Raw genomic sequence first — 22580 nt, forward strand, 5'->3', positions numbered from 1 at the left:
TGACTAAAATATTGAGTGAGTGGAAATGAGGATAAATAAACCATAAATGATCTAAAAATGATGATAACATCAAAAGAATTTCTAATTATCTGAAGAAATACTGATGAAGCTCAACAAAGCTGATATTAAGATCATATTTGTGTTTCTGCTGTTGAGTGTGTGTGAAAGTGTGTGAAAGTGTGTGAGCAGCTGCAGTATCAGTTCAGTCACTGTGACTCTGACTGACGGAGGTTTTTGTACGACTCTTTATCACTGTGTGAACACCCAGTTACTGTTGATATAGTGTACACTCTGACAGTAATAATGTCCAGCATCTTCAGTCTGGACTCCACTGATGGTCAGAGTGAAATCTGTTCCATAATCTGCTCCATTGCCAGTGAATCTAGATGGAGTTCCTGACTGTCGTGATCTAATGTAATAAATGAGGAGTTTAGGAGCTTCTCCAGGTTTCTGCTGATACCAGGCGAGACATTTACGGCAACCCGCTGAACGATCTCCGATTCCTCTGCTAGTTTTACAGTTTATAGTAACTGTTTCTCCTGGTTGAACAGCTGCTGCTGAGGGAGTTTGAGTCACAGAAACTTGTCCTGTAATTCCTGTGAATGACATTTCATAAGATATTAATTACAACAGTTATTAAAGTCAAAGTGTCCATATAAAATCTATACTGAACATCAAAAACATGCATATAAATCACATTTTGAGTTATTAATAGAGTAAATGAACCTTGAACAGAAAGAATGAGAGTCCAGATACTGACGCTGATGATCATCGTTCTGCTTGTTGGTGGTTTAATTTCAGTTTGAATGAAGAAAAGCTCTGAGTGATGAAGTGTTAAACTCACAGCACTATAAACACTCTCAGAGCACTGAAGCATCTGATCAATATGCAAACACACTCCAGATCATTTACCAGAAGACCTTCACTCATTAACAGACACAAAATACAATTACTGAAGTGAACATCTAGTAAAAATCAGTATTTTTCATATCATTCAATCTTCTAACAGACAAACTGTTAAAAATTGTATAATTCAATTCTGAATAAATCTACAAGACCAACTTCAGTATATTAATCTGAATATCTGCTGTGAGACTCTGAGAATATTTTTACTGTAGTTGGATTGAAACGTCACTGTTAATCCCCAAATTTACACCAAATCCATGTGTGTTCCTGCAGTTTCTGAACAGACATGAGGATCATCACACACGAGTCTCTGTCAATCACTGAATCAACTGAGTTTGATTGTGAGTCACATGATAGAAACATCTTCACTTTTAGAAATATTTATAAAATAATTTTAAAAAATATGGTTGAAAAGATTGGAAAAGCGTAGCAACAGACACAAGTCCAAATAAATTAAATACACAAACTTCTGGTGGTGCATAGGTCCAAAAATAGCTCCAAGATTAAAAAACAAATAAGATCCGCACATGAAAAATGGCCATAAAAGTTCACAAGAATTTATTATCCAGAGGCCTCAAATAAAGTACAAAGAGTGCAAAATGTTTTCGGGATCAATCCTTCATCAGTGCCGTGTTATTATTATAATATACTGACATTGATCACACCGGAAATAGATACAATGATACATTAACAATATAATCATACCCATAATCTATTCAAAGCTCTAAAAATTAATTAATTAATTAATTTAATAATGAGTATTTAATTTATTTGGATTTGTGTCTGGCACTATATCCATTCTCTTCATCCAAAAATTTTTTGGTGACATACATGTGCTGTTTTTGATCATGGACAGCACCTGTTGGGTAATCTGGTCTTTAACCTTTTTTAATATAATTGATAATTCCTCTATACATAGATATTAATATAAATTATTATCATCTGCTGTGAAACTGAGGAATGTGTTTATATGATGCTGTTAATATCTGCATTATGAGGGATGAAGTTAATAAATCAATAGATTATTAAACTGATCAAACAGAACATGTTTATGATATGATTTAGTTTAAAAAGAAGAATAAAGATAAATCATAAATGCAGAAAATCAAAAAAAAATGTGAAGGATAAAAAAATGTGAAGATCAAAAGTGACTGAATTTCTACATAAAGGATGTTATAGGATAACAGGAGACAAATATGACTTCTAAAAAATCATAATCAAAATGTTTAAAAACTGATTCAGCTCAACAAAAGTGATGTTCAATAAGATCATATTGAGTTTTTCTTCAGTGTGAAAGTGTGTGAAAGTGTGTGAAAGTGTGTGAGCAGCTGCAGTATCAGTTCAGTCACTGTGACTCTGACTGATGGAGGTTTTTGTACGACTCTTTATCACTGTGTGAACACATATTTACCACTGATACTGTGGCGACTGTTACAGTAATAATGTCCAGCATCTTCAGTCTGGACTCCACTGATGGTCAGAGTGAAATCAGTCCCTCCAGATCTTCCATTCCCACTGAATCGACTGAAACTCTCATCATATCGATCATTTACAGAATAAATAATGAGTTTAGGAGCTTCTCCATGTTTCTGCTGATACCAAGCTAAACCCCAGCCATCTATCCCAGGATCAGTTTTACACTCTATTTTGGCGTTTTGTCCTTCAGAAACAGTCACAGCTTCAGGCTGAGTCACAGTGATTCCTCTGGATGCTGTCGACAACAACATTAATGTGTTTAATCAGATGAAATGAACATTAAAGACTCAAAAATGACGAGCTTTCACGTCTGTTACCTGGAATAAAAGCTGCCAGAATCCAGATGAAGCTGCTGAAGAGATTCATGGTGTTTGTTGGGTTTGTACCGTGGTAAACAGCAGTGTGTTATAAAGTGTTTGAGTCTGAACGCTATAAACACTCGGAGCGCTGAAGCATGAGCCGATGCAAAGTGACTCTCTGAGCAAAAACCCTGCTGGAGTAAAACACACGTGAAAATGAGCACATGCAGATGAAACTGATCAGTTTTGAGGCTTTAAATGTGTTTTATTCTCATGATCCAACAGACGAGTGTTTTCACTTCTGAACACGTTTATAAATCATTTCTTTTTCATTCAGTCTCTGGTTCAGACTACAGGTTTCTGATGAATCAAATGACAGAGTTGAATCTCTAAAAGAATCAAATATTTCTCTGTGAACTCCATGAGAGGTCAAAGGTCATTCCAGAGGTCACAGGTCATCAAAACTTATTAAAATGCTTTGAGAAATACATGATCATTTAGAAACTCACAGTTCAGATGTGTGATGATCAGTACAGAGTCTTTCTGATTATATTATTTATTCAGATTTAATAGTTTTCATGCATCAAGAGACATTTAGAGATGATGAGGCTGTTTCTGTGAAAGTCACTTCAGTCCAATAATCATTATTTAATGTTGAGAAGAGCTGCTGTTGAGTCTCATATCAGTGTGTGTGAGTGTCGTTCGTCTCTTTCTCTGCTGGAGTTTGTGTTCATTTGAGTGTGACGGAGGTTTTTGTACGACGCTTTCACTAGAATGAAGCACTGTGGTACACTTTCGGTGGAGGAACTAAACTGACCATCAGTAAGTCTCTAAAATTCTCTAAAAATGTTTATATATAATTGTTTTGTTTTTAGATTATTCAAACAAGCATTTTGCAACAATGTTTTAAAAATTATAAAATAGTTTGAAAAAAATTAACTGCAATATTTCATAGTAAATTTAATTGTTTCATAGTTTCTTTAAATTTGTCTGCTGTTTCACAATTACATGTTTATATTCAGTGATATTTCATGATATTTATCTTTTTTCATTGCAATACATAATTTATGTTGCTTTTATATATTTTTTTTTACAAAAGTAATTTCAGATATTATAATAACTAACATTGTTTGTTTTATAATATATTGTTTGCAATATTTTCTGACATTTTCAATTATTTCTTAAAATACATAATTGTGTCCATAATTTTTTGGTAAATTTAATAATTCAGAAATTTTGTAATGCATGAAAGAAAAGTTTGATGATACGGACAAAATAATTCTAATTTTGTAGGCGTCATCATCAGACAAAGAGAAAGATTTGAAAAAAAAATCATAATTTTATCTTACATTTGCTGATAATTATGATTGTGAGTGTCTTAAGTTAATAATGAAATGATGATTTGAATTTGTTTTCTACATATAAATCATCAGTTTGTGGACAATGTTTTTAAAATCAGTTTGAGATTAAACTGAACCTTAATTCAGAAAAGATGAAATGACTGTAATATTTGCTGTATATCATGTCTGCTTCAGAGAACTGATTTATATTTATTCATATATCTTATACTTCATATATTTAGTAGCAGTGAATATTTTATTTGAACTGAGAATATTGAAATTTAAATGCAGGATCATTACTATGTGGTTTATGAAAGAAAGCAGTGATGTGGAATTTCTGTAAAGATGAAATGATTGTGATTTTTCCTCCATTACTGTGTGTGACATCTGACTAATTGATGATCTAAAGACGTTGGTGTTGTTTGTGTGTGTTTGTGCAGCTGGTCCCGCAGTGAAGCCCTCCGTGTCTCTGCTGCCGCCCTCTTCTCTGCAGATCTCTGGAGACTCAGCCGCACTGCTCTGCCTGCTCAGCTCTTACTCTCCACAGGGGGCGACGGTGAGCTGGACGCTGGACGGGTCAGAGGTCAGCGAGGGGGTTCAGACCAGCGCAGAGAGCGAGCGGGACGGACGCTACAGCCGCAGCAGCGTCCTGAGCCTCAGCAAAGCACGCTGGGAAGGCGCGGATCGCTTCGTCTGCAGAGTAAGACATGACGGAGCTGATCACGAGGCCTCGTTCCTCAAGAGCTCCCAGTGCTGATGTTTCTCCGGTCCAGACGAGCCGTATCTGAGCGTCCGGCAGGATTCACAGCAGTCACGTGATTTACAGCTCAATACTGAAGCAGTCTTTCAATGTGCTGCCATTGCTGTTCATTCAATAAAGCTTCTGAACGCGTTACATTTGTGTCCGACTGCATCATTGATCAGTGTGTCGTTCATTCAAAGTCCTGCACTAAAGTTTCAGCTGCTTTTGATTGATTGTAATAGTTGAGAACAGCTGCATTTAGCAGGAAATGTCAAATGAAGCTCTTGGGGTTTGAACATGGTCACTGGAGACGGAGCTGCTCTATTCTGAGAGGATCACAATCACTAAACCTGCCAATGCAAATGTGATTTTCACCTCAAACTCACAGTTTCACTCTTTGATTGGTTCAACGCTCTCAACTGGAACACTTTCACTTCTGCTCATGAGAAATGAGTTATGAGTAATACATTTAGAAACAGCTTTAGATGAAGGAGCTGCTTGAAAAACATCTGCATGTTACTGATACACCATGACTTTAGTGTAGTTTAATGTACAAAAACATATGACGCCATTATTGTTAGTTTGATTTCATATCAATTTACACACTCTGTTTTCTCTGATTCTGAGCATATTTGAGTCAAACCCGTCTGTCACAGGACAGATCACAGTCTAATAGAGCTGATTTCAGTCATAAGTCAGTTTTGAGCACATGTGTAGTTCCTGTGTTTGTCCTCTGTGTGTCAGTAGTGTGTGAAAGTGTGTGAAAGTGTGTGAGCAGCTGCAGTATCAGTTCAGTCACTGTGACTCTGACTGACGGAGGTTTTTGTACGACTCTTTATCACTGTGTGAACACTGCTTTACTGTTTATGAGATGTACACTCTGACAGTAATAATGTCCAGCATCTTCAGTCTGGACTCCACTGATGGTCAGAGTGAAATCTGTTCCATAATTTGCTCCATTGCCAGTGAATCTAGATGGAGTTCCTGACTGTCGTGATCTAATGCCATAAATGAGGAGTTTAGGAGCTTCTCCAGGTTTCTGCAGATACCAGGCGAGACAGTCACTACAACCCCAAGAACGATCTCCGATTCCTCTGCTAGTTTTACAGTTTATAGTAACTGTTTCTCCTGGTTGAACAGCTGCTGCTGAGGGAGTCTGAGTCACAGAAACTTGTCCTGTAATTCCTGTGAATGACATTTCATAAGATCATAATTGCAACACTTATTAAAGTCAAAGTGTCCATACAAAATCTATACTGAACATCAAAAACATGCATATAAATCACATTTTTTAGTTAATAGAGTAAATGAACCTTGAACAAAAAGAATGAGAGTCCAGATACAGACGCTGATGATCATCATTCTGCTTGTTGGTGGTTTAAGGCTCTCAGTGATGAAGTGTTAAACTCACAGCACTATAAACACTCTCAGAGCACTGAAGCATCTGATCAATATGCAAATGAACTCATTCTGTATTTAAATGAGGCTCTAAATGAAGGTTCAGCAGGAGCTCATTCATCTCATCCTGTCAATCACAACATTAAATATGGATCATGTATTCATTATACACCACTAAGTGTGAACTTTTAAAAATGTAACATAAAATTTATGACCAATTTAAATTGTGATAAGATGAAATGTTTTAAATCTATATTATCATTATCTAAGCATCATCAGCTCAATATTTCGTCTTCAGGTACGAGACTGCAGGTGATCACAGCTGTACTGATGACAGAAACCCTTCAGAGCAAAGCTGGAGTGAGAGAAAACAGTGTCCACAGTTTCATTCCTATTATTTTGCACTGCATCACTGCGCCACTAGAGGGCGGTGTGAACAGACAGAAGTACCAGTGATGAACAGGATCGGACAGAGATTAACAAGGACAATTAATACAGTGATGAATTTATTCAATCGGGCTCCTGTGTGTGTAACTGTAACGGCTGCAAAAGTCACAAACTGTTCTGTCTAAAGTCATTGTTTGAGCCACACTTTGCCCTGCAAAGTGTACATAACAGGGTATATGGACAACATCAGACATACACTTGGTCTTTGGATAGCTTTAATGCACGTGTTCACCACCTAACATAATAAGTTTAGCATGTAGCTTGAATTGTCTTTGGGATCCTTTAGTGGACCAAGCGTGTGTCGCATGTAAAACACTCTCTCTATGCAAACGCTTCAGGTTTAAGATGGTTTAATGTGGTTTCATTGAGATTTCACAAAACATTTCACATGTTAATATAATCCTTTATTGATGAAGCAACATCAGATGAACAGGAGCGCTGTTTAATCCCAATATCAGACCAACATCACGATTACAAGTGTGATATTGCTTTTATACAACAGTTTAATGAACAAGAATCTATTACTGAGTTTTTATAGATTCTACATTTCAAAATGCAAAAAACATTTTTCTACATGTTTTTCTGCTCAATAGTTATTTTGAGTGTTTCTGGAGTCACAGGATCATCAAACTCCTCTGAGGACGATGAACATCTGCTCTATTCTGAGAGAAACACAATCACTCCACCTGATGATGAAATATGAGTTTAACTCGCTCAGATTCACTGTTTGACTTCAGTAAATGACACTGTTGAGGCAGTTTGTGGAATAAATCAGGAGTTCAGGAGCTTCTCCAGGTTTCTGTAAGGACCAGCTGAAGAAGTTTCTCCTGTTCCAGTTTCTCTCCATTGGATCAGAGGTTTGTTCATATTCATCAGTTACACTGAGGTTTATCAGCTCATGTTATCATCAGATACCAGTTTAGTTTTGTGAATAAGTTTTCAATAAAAAATCAGTTAAAAGCACAAATTAATATTCTTATCTTGCTCTTTCTGATCAGAGGCTGTGATTGGTGCAGAGGAGGGAGAGGCGTGTCTGAACTGAACTGTTGATCAGGACTACAATTAAAACAGCAGCTGATATAAAACTCTTACTGTCTGCAGTATATAGTATGAATACAGTGTATAGTGAACAAATGACATGTTAGGATGAGATACTCAAATCAAATAACCATGGAGAATTATGAAAATTAACATCTATTATTAATAAAAGGCGACAACTGAAATCAGTCAGATCTCAAACATGTGACTGATCTATAAGAGCACAAAATCTCTTTCTGACCTCTATAATTATTAAGAGTGGCAGATTAATTTAGATGATTTTATTTCAGATGTTTGTGTGACGATGTTGTTTCAGATCCTCTTTTGAGCAGCTGCAGTATCAGTTCAGTCACTGTGACTCTGACTGACAGAGGTTTTTGTACGACTCTTTATCACTGTGTGAACACATAACTACTGTGATAACTCTGACAGTAATAATGTCCAGCATCTTCAGTCTGGACTCCACTGATGGTCAGAGTGAAATCATTGTTAGATCCACTGCCACTGAATCTAGATGGAGTTCCTGACTGGAGGGTGCTTACATAACGAATCAGGAGTTTAGGAGCTTCTCCAGGTTTCTGTAAGTACCAGAATAAATAATTACCACCATACACATCTCTGCTGGTTTTACAGTTGATGTTCACAGTTTGTCCTGGTTGAGCTGCTGTCATTGAGGGACTCTGAGTGACGGTGATCTGTCCTCTACACTCTGAAACACACAAGAAGAAGAAAATCAACTCAAAACTTTGACAATATACTTGAAGAAATGAATTGATATCAAACTTGTGCTCCACAAACCTTGAGCAAACGCTGTGAGAGTCCAGATGAAGATGATGATGAAGGTCATGTTGATGAAGATTGTTGTGTGTGTCAGTGATGAAGTGTTAAACTCACAGCACTATAAACACTCTCAGAGCACTGAAGCATCTGATCAATATGCAAATGAACTCATTCTGTATTTAAATGAGGCTCTAAATGAAGGTTCAGGAGGAGCTCGTTTATGTGATCAATATGCAAACACACTCCAGATCATTTACCTGAAGACAGTCACTCATTAACATACACAAAAATCAATACTGAAGTGAACATCTAGTGATGATGACTCCTCTCTGAACACAGCGACACTGGTGTGTGTGGCCAACAAGGGCTTCCCGTCAGACTGGAGCCTGAGCTGAAGGTGGACGGGATCAGCAGGTCTCAGGAGAGCAGCGCTGGGCTCCTGGAGAAGGACGGTCTGTACAGCTGGAGCAGCAGCCTGACTCTCTCTGAGGAGGAGTGGATGAAGAGCGTCTCGGTGAGCTGTGAGGCCACACGGAGCGGCCAGTCTGCGTCCACTGGAGACACTGTGAGGAGACAGCAGTGTTCAGAGTAGATCTGCTGACTATATGTGTGCTTTTACAGTCTTGATTTTATTACAATTCAGTCAATAAAACATAATTGTAACGTTATGTCCTTTTTTGTGTCATTTTTGTTTCGGCTCTTTCATTGGATCAGGGCTTTAGCTCATATTTTATAATAAACTTCACTCAATGGAGCATGAAAACACCTGCAGATACATGATGAAACGAGATCTGCTCAATTCTCAGAGGAACACAATCACAAATGTGATGCAAATGAGTTTAACTCCACTCAGTTTCACTGTTTGACTTGATATTCTGAGCCATATATATATGAAATAAAATAAAATGGTATGATGTCAAGAGGATTGGAGGCAATAATTAAATTATAAGGGAAATAAAGGAGATGATTTCCTGCCTTCAGAGACTGACTATAGCGTGAACCAATAACATTTCAGTGCGGCTGTGAAGGATCATTTCATTGGTTGATCTTCAGAACGAACATGCAGCCTCTTCATTGGGACAGAGCCATCAAATATGCTTGTTTCTTTCCTGAATGATTCAGTGTTTTGAACAAATCAGTTGATTAATAATTCATTGATTCACTCATAAAGTCAGTCTCTTGTCTCCATCTACTGGCGTAACGATGTAACTTGCAGAAAGAGTCTGTAAATCACCAGCACTAATGCTGCAGGTAAACACATCTGTCGTGTCCATGATGGAGGATCTGTTTCTGTCACAAGACTCGACTATGAACATCAGGACTTCTGAAATGAATTAAAATGGACATAAAGGTGGAGATGGAGTGATGGAGGGACGCAGGAAGAATATTCTCACTGGAGTGACGTAAGCTGCTGTTTATATATGCTGCTCTTGTGTTATGATTGACAGCTGAAGATGAATGAACATACATGCTTCTGTTTACAACTACATTTGCTGAAGTTTGTGATTGTGTTCAGTTTACAGTGATCTAAAGAAACCTTTCTGAGAGAATCTCTTTATGATTCTCTTTATAAATCATTATTTCCGCAAACATTTGTTAAAAAGATTATTCATTTGTTAAAAAAAATAGGTTTTTAAAAAGTTTTATAATTGCCATATTTAATTCCTTCATAATTTACGTCATTTTTCATTTTACATGAATAATTTAACTTATTATTGGTGACATTTGATTATATATTAATGTATGGATGGCAGTATTTTATGATATATTCAATTATTTCTTGATAATTCTGTCCATAATTAATAGTAAGTTTAACAATTAAGGGTTTTTAAAGTCATGACACCAAAGTTTAATAATACAGACAAAATAAATCTAATTGTGTAAGCGTCATCATCAGACAAAGAGAAATTTAGTTAATGAACTTTTTAAAAATCAATAATTTAAACTATTAAGTTTAATGATGATTATGATTGTAAGTGTTTTAACAGAATAATTAAAAAATGTATTATTGAAACTGCTGAAAATTATGACTGATTGCATCAAAGTATGAAGAATATTTTAAAAAATATAATACTGAAATTATTATGAAATTTTCTTTCTAAATCGTATGAAGAAATCACAATATATTAATATTTTCTTATGTTGACAATGTTTTTAAAAAATGGATTGAGATTAAAATGTTCTGTAACTTCTGAAAAAAATCAAATGAATATATTGTTTTCATGTGTTGCATTATTTATCTAAATTTTATATTTCATATTGTTTTTAAATATAATTTTTTATTTTACATGAATAATTTAACATATTGCTAATATTTCGTTCATTTCATGTACTGACTAAAATCTATTCAGTTATTTCTTGATACATAATTTTGTCTGTAATTCTTGGTAAAATTAACAATTAAGAGTTTTTTGCATAAAACAAAAGTTTTATAATATGGGCAAAATATAATTTTGTCAGCTTCATCAGACAAAAAGAAACTTAGTTGAAGAGCATTTCGAAAATTTGTCTTTTAAACTATTTAAAATATCAAATTTGAATCTGATGTTTGAATAGCAGAATATTTTCAAAATACAATTAATATTGAAAAGATCAATTAAATTTGTTTTCTTATAATGAAATCTTAATATACTCATTAATTTACTTGGACAATGTTTTTCAAAATCATTTTGAGGATCATTTAAATTTTAACTTATATTTGAAGTCAAATCATAATTTCTGCAGTTGTTCATGTGTGTTTGTGTGTGTTTGTGCAGCTGGTCCCGCAGTGAAGCCCTCCGTGTCTCTGCTGCCGCCCTCTTCTCTGCAGATCTCTGGAGACTCAGCCGCACTGCTCTGCCTGCTCAGCTCTTACTCTCCACAGGGGGCGACGGTGAGCTGGACGCTGGATGGGTCAGAGGTCACCGAGGGGGTCGCAGCAGCGTCCTGAGCCTCAGCAAAGCACGCTGGGAAGGCGCGGATCGCTTCGTCTGCAGAGTAAGACATGACGGAGCTGATCACGAGGCCTCGTTCCTCAAGAGCTCCCAGTGCTGATGTTTCTCCGGTCCAGACGAGCCGTATCTGCAGAGGTGTAAAAAGTACTCAAAAATGTTACTCAAGTGAAAGTACAAGTACTGAGTGAAAATTTTACTCAATTAAAAGTAAAAGTATCTGTCCAGAATCATACTCGAGTAAAAGTAAAAAAGTACTACATTAAAATTGTACTTGAGTATTAAAAAGTAAAAGTAACAGCAAGAATGAAAACTAGAGATTCTTGTTTAAGCTTTTAATCTCTAAAAACATGAAGTGAATGAACCACATACAAAGTTTTATCCTCCTTTAGAACTGTTTGTGTTTAATTGTATTTAATTATCAAACTATAAGACTACTACCCAATGCCAGTATGCAACATGCTACTCAAAGTTGCAAAACCTCGGATTTAACTTAAGCAGAAGTTGATTTTCAAAATTGTGAGTGTCAGGCCTAGCTCTTTTGGGGCTAAAAATCAATCCTGCAGTGCCTGAAACACTGGTGTCTGAAACACAGGCCAGATATCCATCCAACTCTTTGCTGGCTTCATGTGTTGTCTGTTTCAAAGAAGCGAAAAAATCTTCATCATCAGATGAACTGTTGGCCATGGGTGCTCTTGATTCTGTGGCTGATTTTTGACTTCCTCCATTTTCTTCCACTGACTGTTACAGTCAGTGGGTACGGAAAGTATTCAGACCCCCTTAAATTTTTCACTCTTTGTTATATTGAAGCCATTTGCTAAAATCATTTAAGTTCATTTTTTTCCTCATTAATGTTCACACAGCACCCCATTTTGACAGAAAAACACAGAATTGTTTACATTTTTGCAGATTTATTAAAAAAGAAAAACTGAAATATCACATGGTCCTAAGTATTCAGACCCTTTGCTCAGTATTTAGTAGAAGCACCCTTTTGATCTAATACAGCCATGAGTCGTTTTGGGAAAGATGCAACAAGTTTTTCACACCTGGATTTGGGGATCCTCTGCCATTCCTCCTTGCAGATCCTCTCCAGTTCTGTCAGGTTGGATGGTAAACGTTGGTGGACAGCCATTTTTAGGTCTCTCCAGAGATGCTCAATTGGGTTTAAGTCAGGGCTCTGGCTGGGCCATTCAAGAACAGTCACAGAGTTGTTGTGAAGCCACTCCTTCATTATTTTAGCTGTGTGCTTAGGGTCATTGTCTTGTTGGAAGGTAAACCTTCGGCCCAGTCTGAGGTCCTGAGCGCTCTGGAGAAGGTTTTCATTCAGGATATCCCTGTACTTGGCCGCATTCATCTTTCCCTCAATTGCAACCAGTCGTCCTGTCCCTGCAGCTGAAAAACACCCTCACAGCATGATGCTGCCACCACCATGCTTCACTGTTGGGACTGTATTGGACAGGTGATGAGCAGTGCCTGGTTTTCTCCACACATACCGCTTAGAATTAAGGCCAAAAAGTTCTATCTTGGTCTCATCAGACCAGAGAATCTTATTTCTCACCATCTTGGCAAACTCCATGCAGGCTTTCATGTGTCTTGCACTGAGGAGAGGCTTTCGTCAGGCCACTCTGCCATAAAGCCCCGACTGGTGGAGGGCTGCAGTGATGGTTGACTTTCTACAACTTTCTCCCGACTGCATCTCTGGAGCTCAGCCACAGTGATCTTTGGGTTATACTTTACCTCTCTCACCAAGGCTCTTCTCCCCCAATAGTTCAGTTTGGCCGGACGGCCAGCTCTAGGAAGGGTTCTGGTCGTCCCAAACGTCTTCTATTTAAGGATTATGGAGGCCGCTGTGCTCTTAGGAACCTTAAGTGCAGCAGAAATGTTTTTGTAACCTTGGCCAGATCTGTGCCTTGCCACAATTCTGTCTCTGAGCTCTTCAGGCAGTTCCTTTGACCTCATGATTCTCATTTGCTCTGACATGCACTGTGAGCTGTAAGGTCTTATATAGACAGGTGTGTGGCTTTCCTAATCAAGTCCAATCAGTATAATCAAACACAGCTGGACTCAAATGAAGGTGTAGAACCATCTCAAGGATGATCAGAAGAAATGGACAGCACCTGAGTTAAATATATGAGTGTCACAGCAAAGGGTCTGAATACTTAGGACCATGTGATATTTCAGTTTTTCTTTTTTAATAAATCTGCAAAAATGTCAACAATTCTGTGTTTTTCTGTCAATATGGGGTGCTGTGTGTACATTAATGAGGAAAAAATGAACTTAAATGATTTTAGCAAATGGCTGCAATATAACAAAGAGTGAAAAATTTAAGGGGGTCTGAATACTTTCCGTACCCACTGTAATTTCCAGGTCAACAAAGAGCTTAGAACCCAAGAGGCGACACTCTGATACTTTTTAGGCAACAGTCACTAGATGGCGCTCCGGTAGCGCGGCCACCATTATGGGGTGAAAATACTAACTGGACCATTGAATCCTTCACATCTTATGCACCCCAAATCGGTGAATTTCACTGCCAAATCAGAAGCGCAATAGAACAGTTTTTTAAATTAAGTCACCAGTAAATTGTATGGCTCCTACAGTAAATGTTGTATTGTCTTATATACGTTTTATTTTACCAGTTGTGGAATCCAACCATTCATCCATCTGAGGTAACGTAGTTAGCCTACTTTATTGAGCATTTTCATTTTATGAAACTTTACACATTTATTAATAGTAAATTAATAATTAATTAATTTAAGATCATCATGTTTGCAGCGAACAATATATTTCAGACCTAGTGGAGTAATAATAATAATATCTAGATCTGAACTGAAATAAGCTATATTGTACGTTTTAATGGATCACGCTACAAACATAATGATCTTATGATCTGCTGTGTCCATTATCGCATAATTCCCACTTTTGGACACTTTTGCTTCAATGGACATTAGACAACACTGCAAAATCAAGCTGTTATTTTCATATATTTATTGTCCAACATTCCCAATTTTTCTGATGCATATCATAATTTCAATTTCATATGTCGGTATTAATTCAGTGTTTATAAGTCTAATACTAATACTAGATCTTTTAAAGAGTTTTAACCCAAACTGACTGAGAGCAAAAAGTTTTTGTGAAAAAGTTTTTTTTTTTTTTTTAACAAAGCAGCTGATTTTGCCATAGAAACTAGTGGACTGCCAAGTCGCCTTCACCCCAAAATGGCGGAAATACAAGGCCGCTGCTGGCGCAGGTGTTGCAATGGAACATTCTGTTGAGTGTCGCTTCTTGTTAGTGTATATTCTTTGAGGTCAAGGTGCTGTGCATTGTGGTAATTGATGCAACATGACGTCACTTCCAAAGGACCAATGAACATGTCTGACCAATTTCATGGAATGTGAAAATGAATCTCATTGAATAAATAACCATTAAATTAAACTGGTCATCAGCGCAATTCAATTGGTTTGGTAATAGCAAAAGAAAATAGAATGAAGTGATCTCCAAAAAATAAGTACTTTTTGACTGTAAATAAAATTGTAAGGAGTAAAAAGTACTCTTTTTTCTCAAAAAATGTAATCAAGTAAAAGTAAAAGTACTGATTTTTAAATGTACTCAAGTAAAGTAAAAATCCCCAAAAATAATACTTAAGTACAGTAATCAAGTAAAATTACTCAAGTATTTTACACCTCTGCGTATCTGAGCGTCCGGCAGGATTCGCAGCAGTCACGTGATTTACAGCTCAATACTGAAGCAGTCTTTCAATGTGCTGCCATTGCTGTTCATTCAATAAAGCTTCTGAACGCGTTACATTTGTGTCCGACTGCATCATTGATCAGTGTGTCGTTCATTCAAAGTCCTGCACTAAAGTTTCAGCTGCTTTTGATTGATTGTAATAGTTGAGAACAGCTGCATTTAGCAGGAAATGTCAAATGAAGCTCTTGGGGTTTGAACATGGTCACTGGAGACGGAGCTGCTCTATTCTGAGAGGATCACAATCACTAAACCTGCCAATGCAAATGTGATTTTCACCTCAAACTCACAGTTTCACTCTTTGATTGGTTCAACGCTCTCAACTGGAACACTTTCACTTCTGCTCATGAGAAATGAGTTATGAGTAATACATTTATAAACAGCTTTAGATGAAGGAGCTGCTTGAAAAACATCTGCATGTTACTGATACACCATGACTTTAGTGTAGTTTAATGTACAAAAACAAAACGACATATGAATATTAATTTATACACTCTGACTGAACATTGTAAATGAGTATAATTTGCTTTTTGTTTGATTTGATATCAGTTTCTTTTAAACTCTCAGCATATTTGAGTCAAACCCGTCTGTCACAGGACAGATCACAGTCTAATAGAGCTGATTTCAGTCATAAGTCAGTTTTGAGCACATGTGTAGTTCCTGTGTTTATCCTCTGTGTGTCAGTAGTGTGTGAAAGTGTGTGAAAGTGTGTGAGCAGCTGCAGTATCAGTTCAGTCACTGTGACTCTGACTGACGGAGGTTTTTGTACGACTCTTTATCACTGTGTGAACACATCTTTACTGTTGATGTAGTGATAACTCTGACAGTAATAATGTCCAGCATCTTCAGTCTGGACTCCACTGATGGTCAGAGTGAAATCACTGTTAGATCCACTGCCACTGAATCTAGATGGAGTTCCTGACTGGAGGGTGCTTATTCCATAAATCAGGAGTTTAGGAGCTTCTCCAGATTTCTGTAAGTACCAGCTGAGACACTGTTTGCCATTACAGCAACAGTCTGGATCTCTGCTAGTTTTACAGGTCACAGTGACTGATTGTCCAGTTTGAGAGAGCAGCTCTGAGGGAGTTTGAGTCACTGTCACCTGACCAACAGATTCTGACAGGAGAGAAAGATTAGAAATCACAAACACTTTTACAACCATATATCTTCACAACACATAAAAATAACAAGTAAATAATGTCTGTAATCTTTACTGACACAAACCTCGACATAATACTGCCAGCGTCCAGATCAATATGGTGCTGAAAGTCATTTTTGTTGGTTGTAGGTTCAGTTCTAGTGAAAAACAGTTGTTGATCATGTTTGATGTTTGACAGAGTTATAAACACATGCAGAGCACTGAAGCGTGTGTCGCTCATGTAAAACACTCTCTCTATGCAAACGCTTCAGGAGTGACAGGTTTAAGATGGTTTAATGTGGTTTCACTGAGATTTCAAGTTCAGAATCCTTTACTGATATAAAGCAACATCACATGAGCAAGATGTTTTTTTTCTGAATATCAGACCAACATCAAGATTGTGAATGTGATATTGCTCTTACTGTATGAAACCGTTTAATAAACAAGAAGCTATTATTGAGTAACTTACATTTTAGTAATTTACAATTCTGCAAGTTACTTTGTCTGTTTTTGTTCGGCAAACTGAAATATTTCCAAATGAATCACAGTAGAATAAAGTGTCCCTGAACAACTCAGGCTGCATCTGAAATCACATGCTCTCTTGAGTAGGTACTTATTTTGAATTAGTAATTACTTCATGGCTGCTAAAAAAGTATGTTCAATACAGTATGAATGTGTAGAATGAATGTAATCATCACTGCCATTCACAAATCCTCTCCCGTGTCCTCATGGGATAGTAAAGTGTCCATCATATGCACACTTCAGAATATTGCCGGAAGTAGTATGTCATCCAGGTACTTTTTTGCCTACAATTTTACGAGTACTGTGAATTCAGAAATATTTCTTTTGTCACATACTGTTTTTTGCCTACTATATAGTAGAGAAGTATGTGATTTCGGATGCAGCGACAGTAGTTCCTGAATGAATCAGTGTTTTGAATGAATGTTTCAGTGATTCACTCATGAATACAGTCCCTTGTTTCATTGCTGAATGAATCAGTGTTTTAAACAAATCAGTCCAGTTTTAGCGTCTTATCGCCATCTATTTGCATAAAGATATAACTTGCGTAAAGAGTCGCTGCAAAATCACCAGCACTAATGCTGCACATCCAACTCGTTCTCGTAACCCCTAACCCCGCCCCTAAACCTACCCATCCTGGAGTTTAGACAAATTATGAATTCATATGAGCCACCGCCTAAAATACGTATGAATTGGTCGTGAGCGTTGACACACCTGTCCTGTGTCCATGATGGAGGATCTGTTTCTGTCACTCGACTCGAGCTCTAAGTACATCAGGACTTCTGCAGTGAATTAAAGCGAGATGGAGTGATGAAGGGATGCCAAAAGAATATTCTCTCTGAAGCAGTCGTTTATAAATGCTGCTCTTGTGTTATGATTGACAGGTGATGATGAACACGCTCAACTGAACTTCTGTTTACAGCTACATTTGTTAAATTTGTGATTCTGCTTTACAGTGATCTGAACTTTTCTAAAAGAATCTTTTCAATTTGTAGTATTTTGAATGTCTGTGTTGTCAGGCTTTCTGATGAATCAAATGACAAAGTTGCATCACTAAGAGAAACAAGTATGTCACTGTGAACTCCATGAGAGGCCAAGGTCATTACAGAGATCACCAGAATGAATTAAAATTGCTTTAATCGCTAGCAATGCATTGAGAAGTTTCAGTCATAAGTCAGTTTTGAGCACATGTGTAGTTCCTGTGTTTGTCCTCTGTGTGTCAGTAGTGTGTGAAAGTGTGTGAGCAGCTGCAGTATCAGTTCAGTCACTGTGACTCTGACTGACGGAGGTTTTTGTACGACTCTTTATCACTGTGTGAACACATATTTACTGTTGATGTAGTGGTAACTCTGACAGTAATAATGTCCAGCATCTTCAGTCTGGACTCCACTGATGGTCAGAGTGAAATCACTGTTAGATCCACTGCCACTGAATCTAGATGGAGTTCCTGACTGGAGGCGGTTTGTATAATAAATCAGGAGTTTAGGAGCTTCTCCAGGTTTCTGTAAGTACCAGGACACACATGGTGGGCTGCAGTCTGTATCAGTACTGAGTTTACAGCTCATCTCAACATTTTCTCCTGGTGCAGCAGTTTTCACTGCAGTCTGAGTCACTGTGATCTGAGCTCTACAGCCTGAAAAACAATTCATTTATCAGTCATTAAAATATATTATTTTCACATTTTAAAATTGTTAAAATTATATAATTTAACTTGTTCCAAATACATGCTGTTCACCTTGTAGTATAAAGCAGTATAAGAGCGTCCAGATGATGATGAAGGTCATGTTGATGAAGATTGTTGTGTGTGTCAGTGATGAAGTGTTAAACTCACAGCACTATAAACACTCTCAGAGCACTGAAGCATCTGATCAATATGCAAACACACTCCAGATCATTTACCTGAAGACAGTCACTCATTAACAGTGAAGTGAACATCTAGTAAAAATCAGTCTTTTTCATATCATTCAATCTTCTAATAGACAAACTGTTACAAATCATTCAGTTCATTTCTGAATCATCAAGACCAACTTTAGTATATTAATCTGAATATCTGCTGTGAGATATTTAGAAACCAAACTGGATGTTGGCAGTAAGTAAATCATCACATATTAATATTAATATTTTTAATACAACAGCTGACTGTTAAATACTTTGTAGCACTTTATACAAAGGATGCGCTTTTTAGCATATTTATTAATATTATTTTGTGCAGTTAGTTCATATTGAATGTTTGTAAAGATGGTTTATAGTCATTGGATCTTTGTTTTCCTCAAAGATAATTCAATTATAAATGGTTGAAATTAATAACATTAAACTGGTATTTTGGTATCACTTTTTTTATTTGAAAATGTAAGACAATTAAACTTAACATTTCTAAATTGTAGTGTTTTGATATTTTTACTTAAGCTGTTTTAAAATCACAAAAATGATAATTATTTTTAGTCTGTTGTTAAACAAACTCAATATTTCCAAACTCTTGACTGTATTTTCTCTTAATAAAGCGTCTCTGAGGAGTGAAAAGGTTTATATTTGTGGAAATGAAGTTTAAAGTTCTAGTGGACGAGACACACAATGTTTCCTTCATGATTTCTTTGTCCATCTTAAATTGTAGTGAATTCCTGGTTTAGGTCAAAAATGGACAAACCCAACCGTTGGGTTTAAAATTTTAATTTAAGAAAAATAATCCAATGGATTTGTCCATATCTGAAACAAACCAGCATTTTTTAGAGTGTAGATTCTTGTTTGTAAAACTGATCCTCAATGACCTAAAATTTTGTTTTCCTCAGCCAAAATCTTAATTTTTAAACTTGTTAAAACAAAAGAAAAAAATCTAATTTATAATTTTTGTTCAATAACACTGGATATTGTGACTGCTGAGAGTTTTAAAGATGTTAAATTACAAACAACAATCTTTTAAGTTTCTGTATAGACTGAGATCTTGAGTTTTTGTGGCAATTCAAAACTTCATGATATTTTCATTTAAATTTATTTAAAGCTGCTGTCCGTATCTTTTTTTGGTTAAAATTGATCCCAAATCAATTACTGAGCAAGTACATAACCAATCAGTGTTGAACACTATTCTTACATTAGCTCGATTCACAACGGTAAGATTGTAATAATGTTTTCTGATTTGAGGTTCGGGTCAGTTTCTGTGGGAAATTGGAGTTTGCGTCATTACGTCACGTCTGTATTCATGAAGAAGGTTGATAGTGCGATTTACTGTAAAACTTTTTTTTCCTCAGTCGTTCAGAACAAAAGTGGCAGACACGTTACGTACTTGTTCAGATGACATTTTCCAGTGAAACTTCTTATTTTGAACAAACTTCCAAGACGTGAATCAGTAATTGTGAAGTAAGTGAAGATCCACACTGGTGCGGTGACTGACAGCCACACAAACACCTCAAAACATTAGATTCGTCCGCGCTGAGGAGCCGTGCCGACGCACAACCCATGTGAGGAAGATCATTCCACAAATAACTGCAATTGCAGGTTTCAAACAGAGATGGAGACAAAGAGGCAAACTTACAGACTGCAGCTTTAATAATTAATCAGCATATTTACCAGAATGTGAAATGAATTCTGAACATTTTCTCTTTTCATGTGTAGGAGTTTGTGAGCATTAATGTGTTAAAGGAATAATGATGGGATTTTCTTTGACTGTTTTCTTCATGTTGTTTCTCTCGCTGTTGGAGAATTTCTCCTAGTTTTCTCTTGAATCCTAATGGAAAGCCACTGGTAACTGATTTCTCTGTGCTTCTCTCAGGCGTCACTCCTCCTAAAGTGAGCGTCCTGCCGCCCTCCAGCGCAGAGATCTCCTCTCTGAACACAGCGACACTGGTGTGTGTGGCCAACAAGGGCTTCCCGTCAGACTGGAGCCTGAGCTGAAGGTGGACGGGAGCAGCAGGTCTCAGGAGAGCAGCGCTGGGCTCCTGGAGAAGGACGGTCTGTACAGCTGGAGCAGCAGCCTGACTCTCTCTGAGGAGGAGTGGATGAAGAGCGTCTCGGTGAGCTGTGAGGACACACGGAGCGGCCAGTCTGCGTCCACTGGAGACACTGTGAGGAGACAGCAGTGTTCAGAGTAGATCTGCTGACTATATGTGTGCTTTTTCAGTCTTGATTTTATTACAATTCAGTCAGTAAAACATAATTGTAACATTGTGTCCTTTTTTGTGTCATTTTTGTTCCGGCTTTTTCATTGGATCAGGGCTTTAGCTCATATTTTATAAATAAACTTCACTCAATGGAGCATGAAAACACCTGCAGATACATGATGAAACGAGATCTGCTCAATTCTCAGAGGAACACAATCACAAATGTGATGCAAATGAGTTTAACTCCACTCAGTTTCACTGTTTGACTTGATATTCTGAGCCATAAATATATGAAATAAAAGCAAATGATATGATGTCAAGAGGATTGGAGGCAATAATTAAATTAATAAGGGAAAAAAGGAGTTGATTTCCTGCCTTCAGAGACTGACTATAGTGTGAACCAATAACATTTCAGCGCTGCTGTGAAGGATCATTTCATTGGTTGATCTTCAGAACGAACATGCAGCCTCTTCATTGGGACAGAGCCATCAAATATGCTTGTTTCTTTCCTGAATGATTCAGTGTTTTGAACAAATCAGTTGATTAATAATTGATTGATTCACTCATAAAGTCAGTCTCTTGTCTCCATCTACTGGCGTAACGATGTAACTTGCAGAAAGAGTCTGTAAATCACCAGCACTAATGCTGCAGGTAAACACATCTGTCGTGTCCATGATGGAGGATCTGTTTCTGTCACAAGACTCGACTATGAACATCAGGACTTCTGAAATGAATTAAAATGGACATAAAGGTGGAGATGGAGTGATGGAGGGACGCAGGAAGAATATTCTCACTGGAGTGACGTAAGCTGCTGTTTATATATGCTGCTCTTGTGTTATGATTGACAGCTGAAGATGAATGAACATACATGCTTCTGTTTACAACTACATTTGCTGAAGTTTGTGATTGTGTTCAGTTTACAGTGACCTAAAGAAACCTTTCTGAGAGAATCTCTTTATGATTTAGAGTGTCTGTTGTTGAGTGTGTGTGAAAGTGTGTGAAAGTGTGTGAGCAGCTGCAGTATCAGTTCAGTCACTGTGACTCTGACTGACGGAGGTTTTTGTACGACTCTTTATCACTGTGTGAATGTTTCATCACCTACACAAGTACTACTACTTATTCTGCAATAGAAACTCTGACAGTAATAATGTCCAGCATCTTCAGTCTGGACTCCACTGATGGTCAGAGTGAAATCACTGTTAGATCCACTGCCACTGAATCTAGATGGAGTTCCTGACTGGAGGAGGTTTGCATAATAAATCAGGAGTTTAGGAGCTTCTCCAGGTTTCTGTAAGTACCAGCTAAAAAAGTATGTTCCAGAATAACTAGCCACATCTGTGCTGGTTTTACAGATGATGTTCACAGTTTGTCCTGGTTGAGCTGCTGTCATTGAGGGACTCTGAGTGACGGTGATCTGTCCTCTACACTCTGAAACACACAACAAGAAGAAAATCAACTCAAAACTTTGACAATATACTTGAAGAAATGAATTGATATCAAACTTGTGCTCCACAAACCTTGAGCAAACGCTGTGAGAGTCCAGATGAAGATGATGATGAAGGTCATGTTGATGAAGATTGTTGTGTGTGTCAGTGATGAAGTGTTAAACTCACAGCACTATAAACACTCTCAGAGCACTGAAGCATCTGATCAATATGCAAACACACTCCAGATCATTTACCTGAAGACAGATACTCAAAAAAGTGTAGATTCTTGTTTTTAAAACTGATGC

At 37.1% G+C, this 22580-nt stretch overlaps 2 long non-coding RNA genes, 2 pseudogenes and 4 gene segments (V, D, J or C); 3 read left to right on the forward strand and 5 right to left on the reverse strand.

Moving 5' to 3' along the window:
* Window positions 1–459: 459 nt before the first annotated feature.
* LOC125277401 lies at window positions 460–3324 on the reverse strand. Its single transcript, XR_007186893.1, has 4 exons — window positions 3191–3324; window positions 2700–2875; window positions 727–2617; window positions 460–596 (listed from the first exon to the last, which is right to left on the reverse strand). It is a non-coding gene; the product is annotated as an uncharacterized LOC125277401 (long non-coding RNA).
* A 40-nt stretch (window positions 3325–3364) lies between these two features.
* On the forward strand, window positions 3365–4916 carry LOC125277394. Its single transcript, XR_007186887.1, has 2 exons — window positions 3365–3503; window positions 4462–4916. It is a non-coding gene; the product is annotated as an uncharacterized LOC125277394 (long non-coding RNA).
* A 423-nt stretch (window positions 4917–5339) lies between these two features.
* On the reverse strand, window positions 5340–6137 carry LOC125277366. The segment is given in 2 exon segments: window positions 5340–5948; window positions 6077–6137. Coding segments are annotated over 2 exon segments (396 nt in total).
* Window positions 6138–8160: 2023 nt separating this feature from the next.
* LOC125276356 lies at window positions 8161–9070 on the forward strand (annotated as a pseudogene).
* A 6740-nt stretch (window positions 9071–15810) lies between these two features.
* LOC125277357 lies at window positions 15811–16464 on the reverse strand. The segment is given in 2 exon segments: window positions 15811–16216; window positions 16325–16464. Coding segments are annotated over 2 exon segments (435 nt in total).
* A 1462-nt stretch (window positions 16465–17926) lies between these two features.
* On the reverse strand, window positions 17927–18660 carry LOC125277379. The segment is given in 2 exon segments: window positions 17927–18390; window positions 18493–18660. Coding segments are annotated over 2 exon segments (375 nt in total).
* Window positions 18661–18821: 161 nt separating this feature from the next.
* On the forward strand, window positions 18822–21048 carry LOC125276357 (annotated as a pseudogene).
* Window positions 21049–22046: 998 nt separating this feature from the next.
* Window positions 22047–22418, reverse strand: LOC125277390 (the record flags this gene model as incomplete). The annotated part of the segment is given in 2 exon segments: window positions 22047–22276; window positions 22366–22418. Coding segments are annotated over 2 exon segments (279 nt in total), but the record flags the coding sequence as incomplete, so codon positions are not given.
* Between the last annotated feature and the right edge of the window lie 162 nt (window positions 22419–22580).

This window comes from Megalobrama amblycephala, linkage group LG10, assembly GCF_018812025.1.
Source record: "Megalobrama amblycephala isolate DHTTF-2021 linkage group LG10, ASM1881202v1, whole genome shotgun sequence".
NCBI lineage: Eukaryota > Metazoa > Chordata > Actinopteri > Cypriniformes > Xenocyprididae > Megalobrama > Megalobrama amblycephala.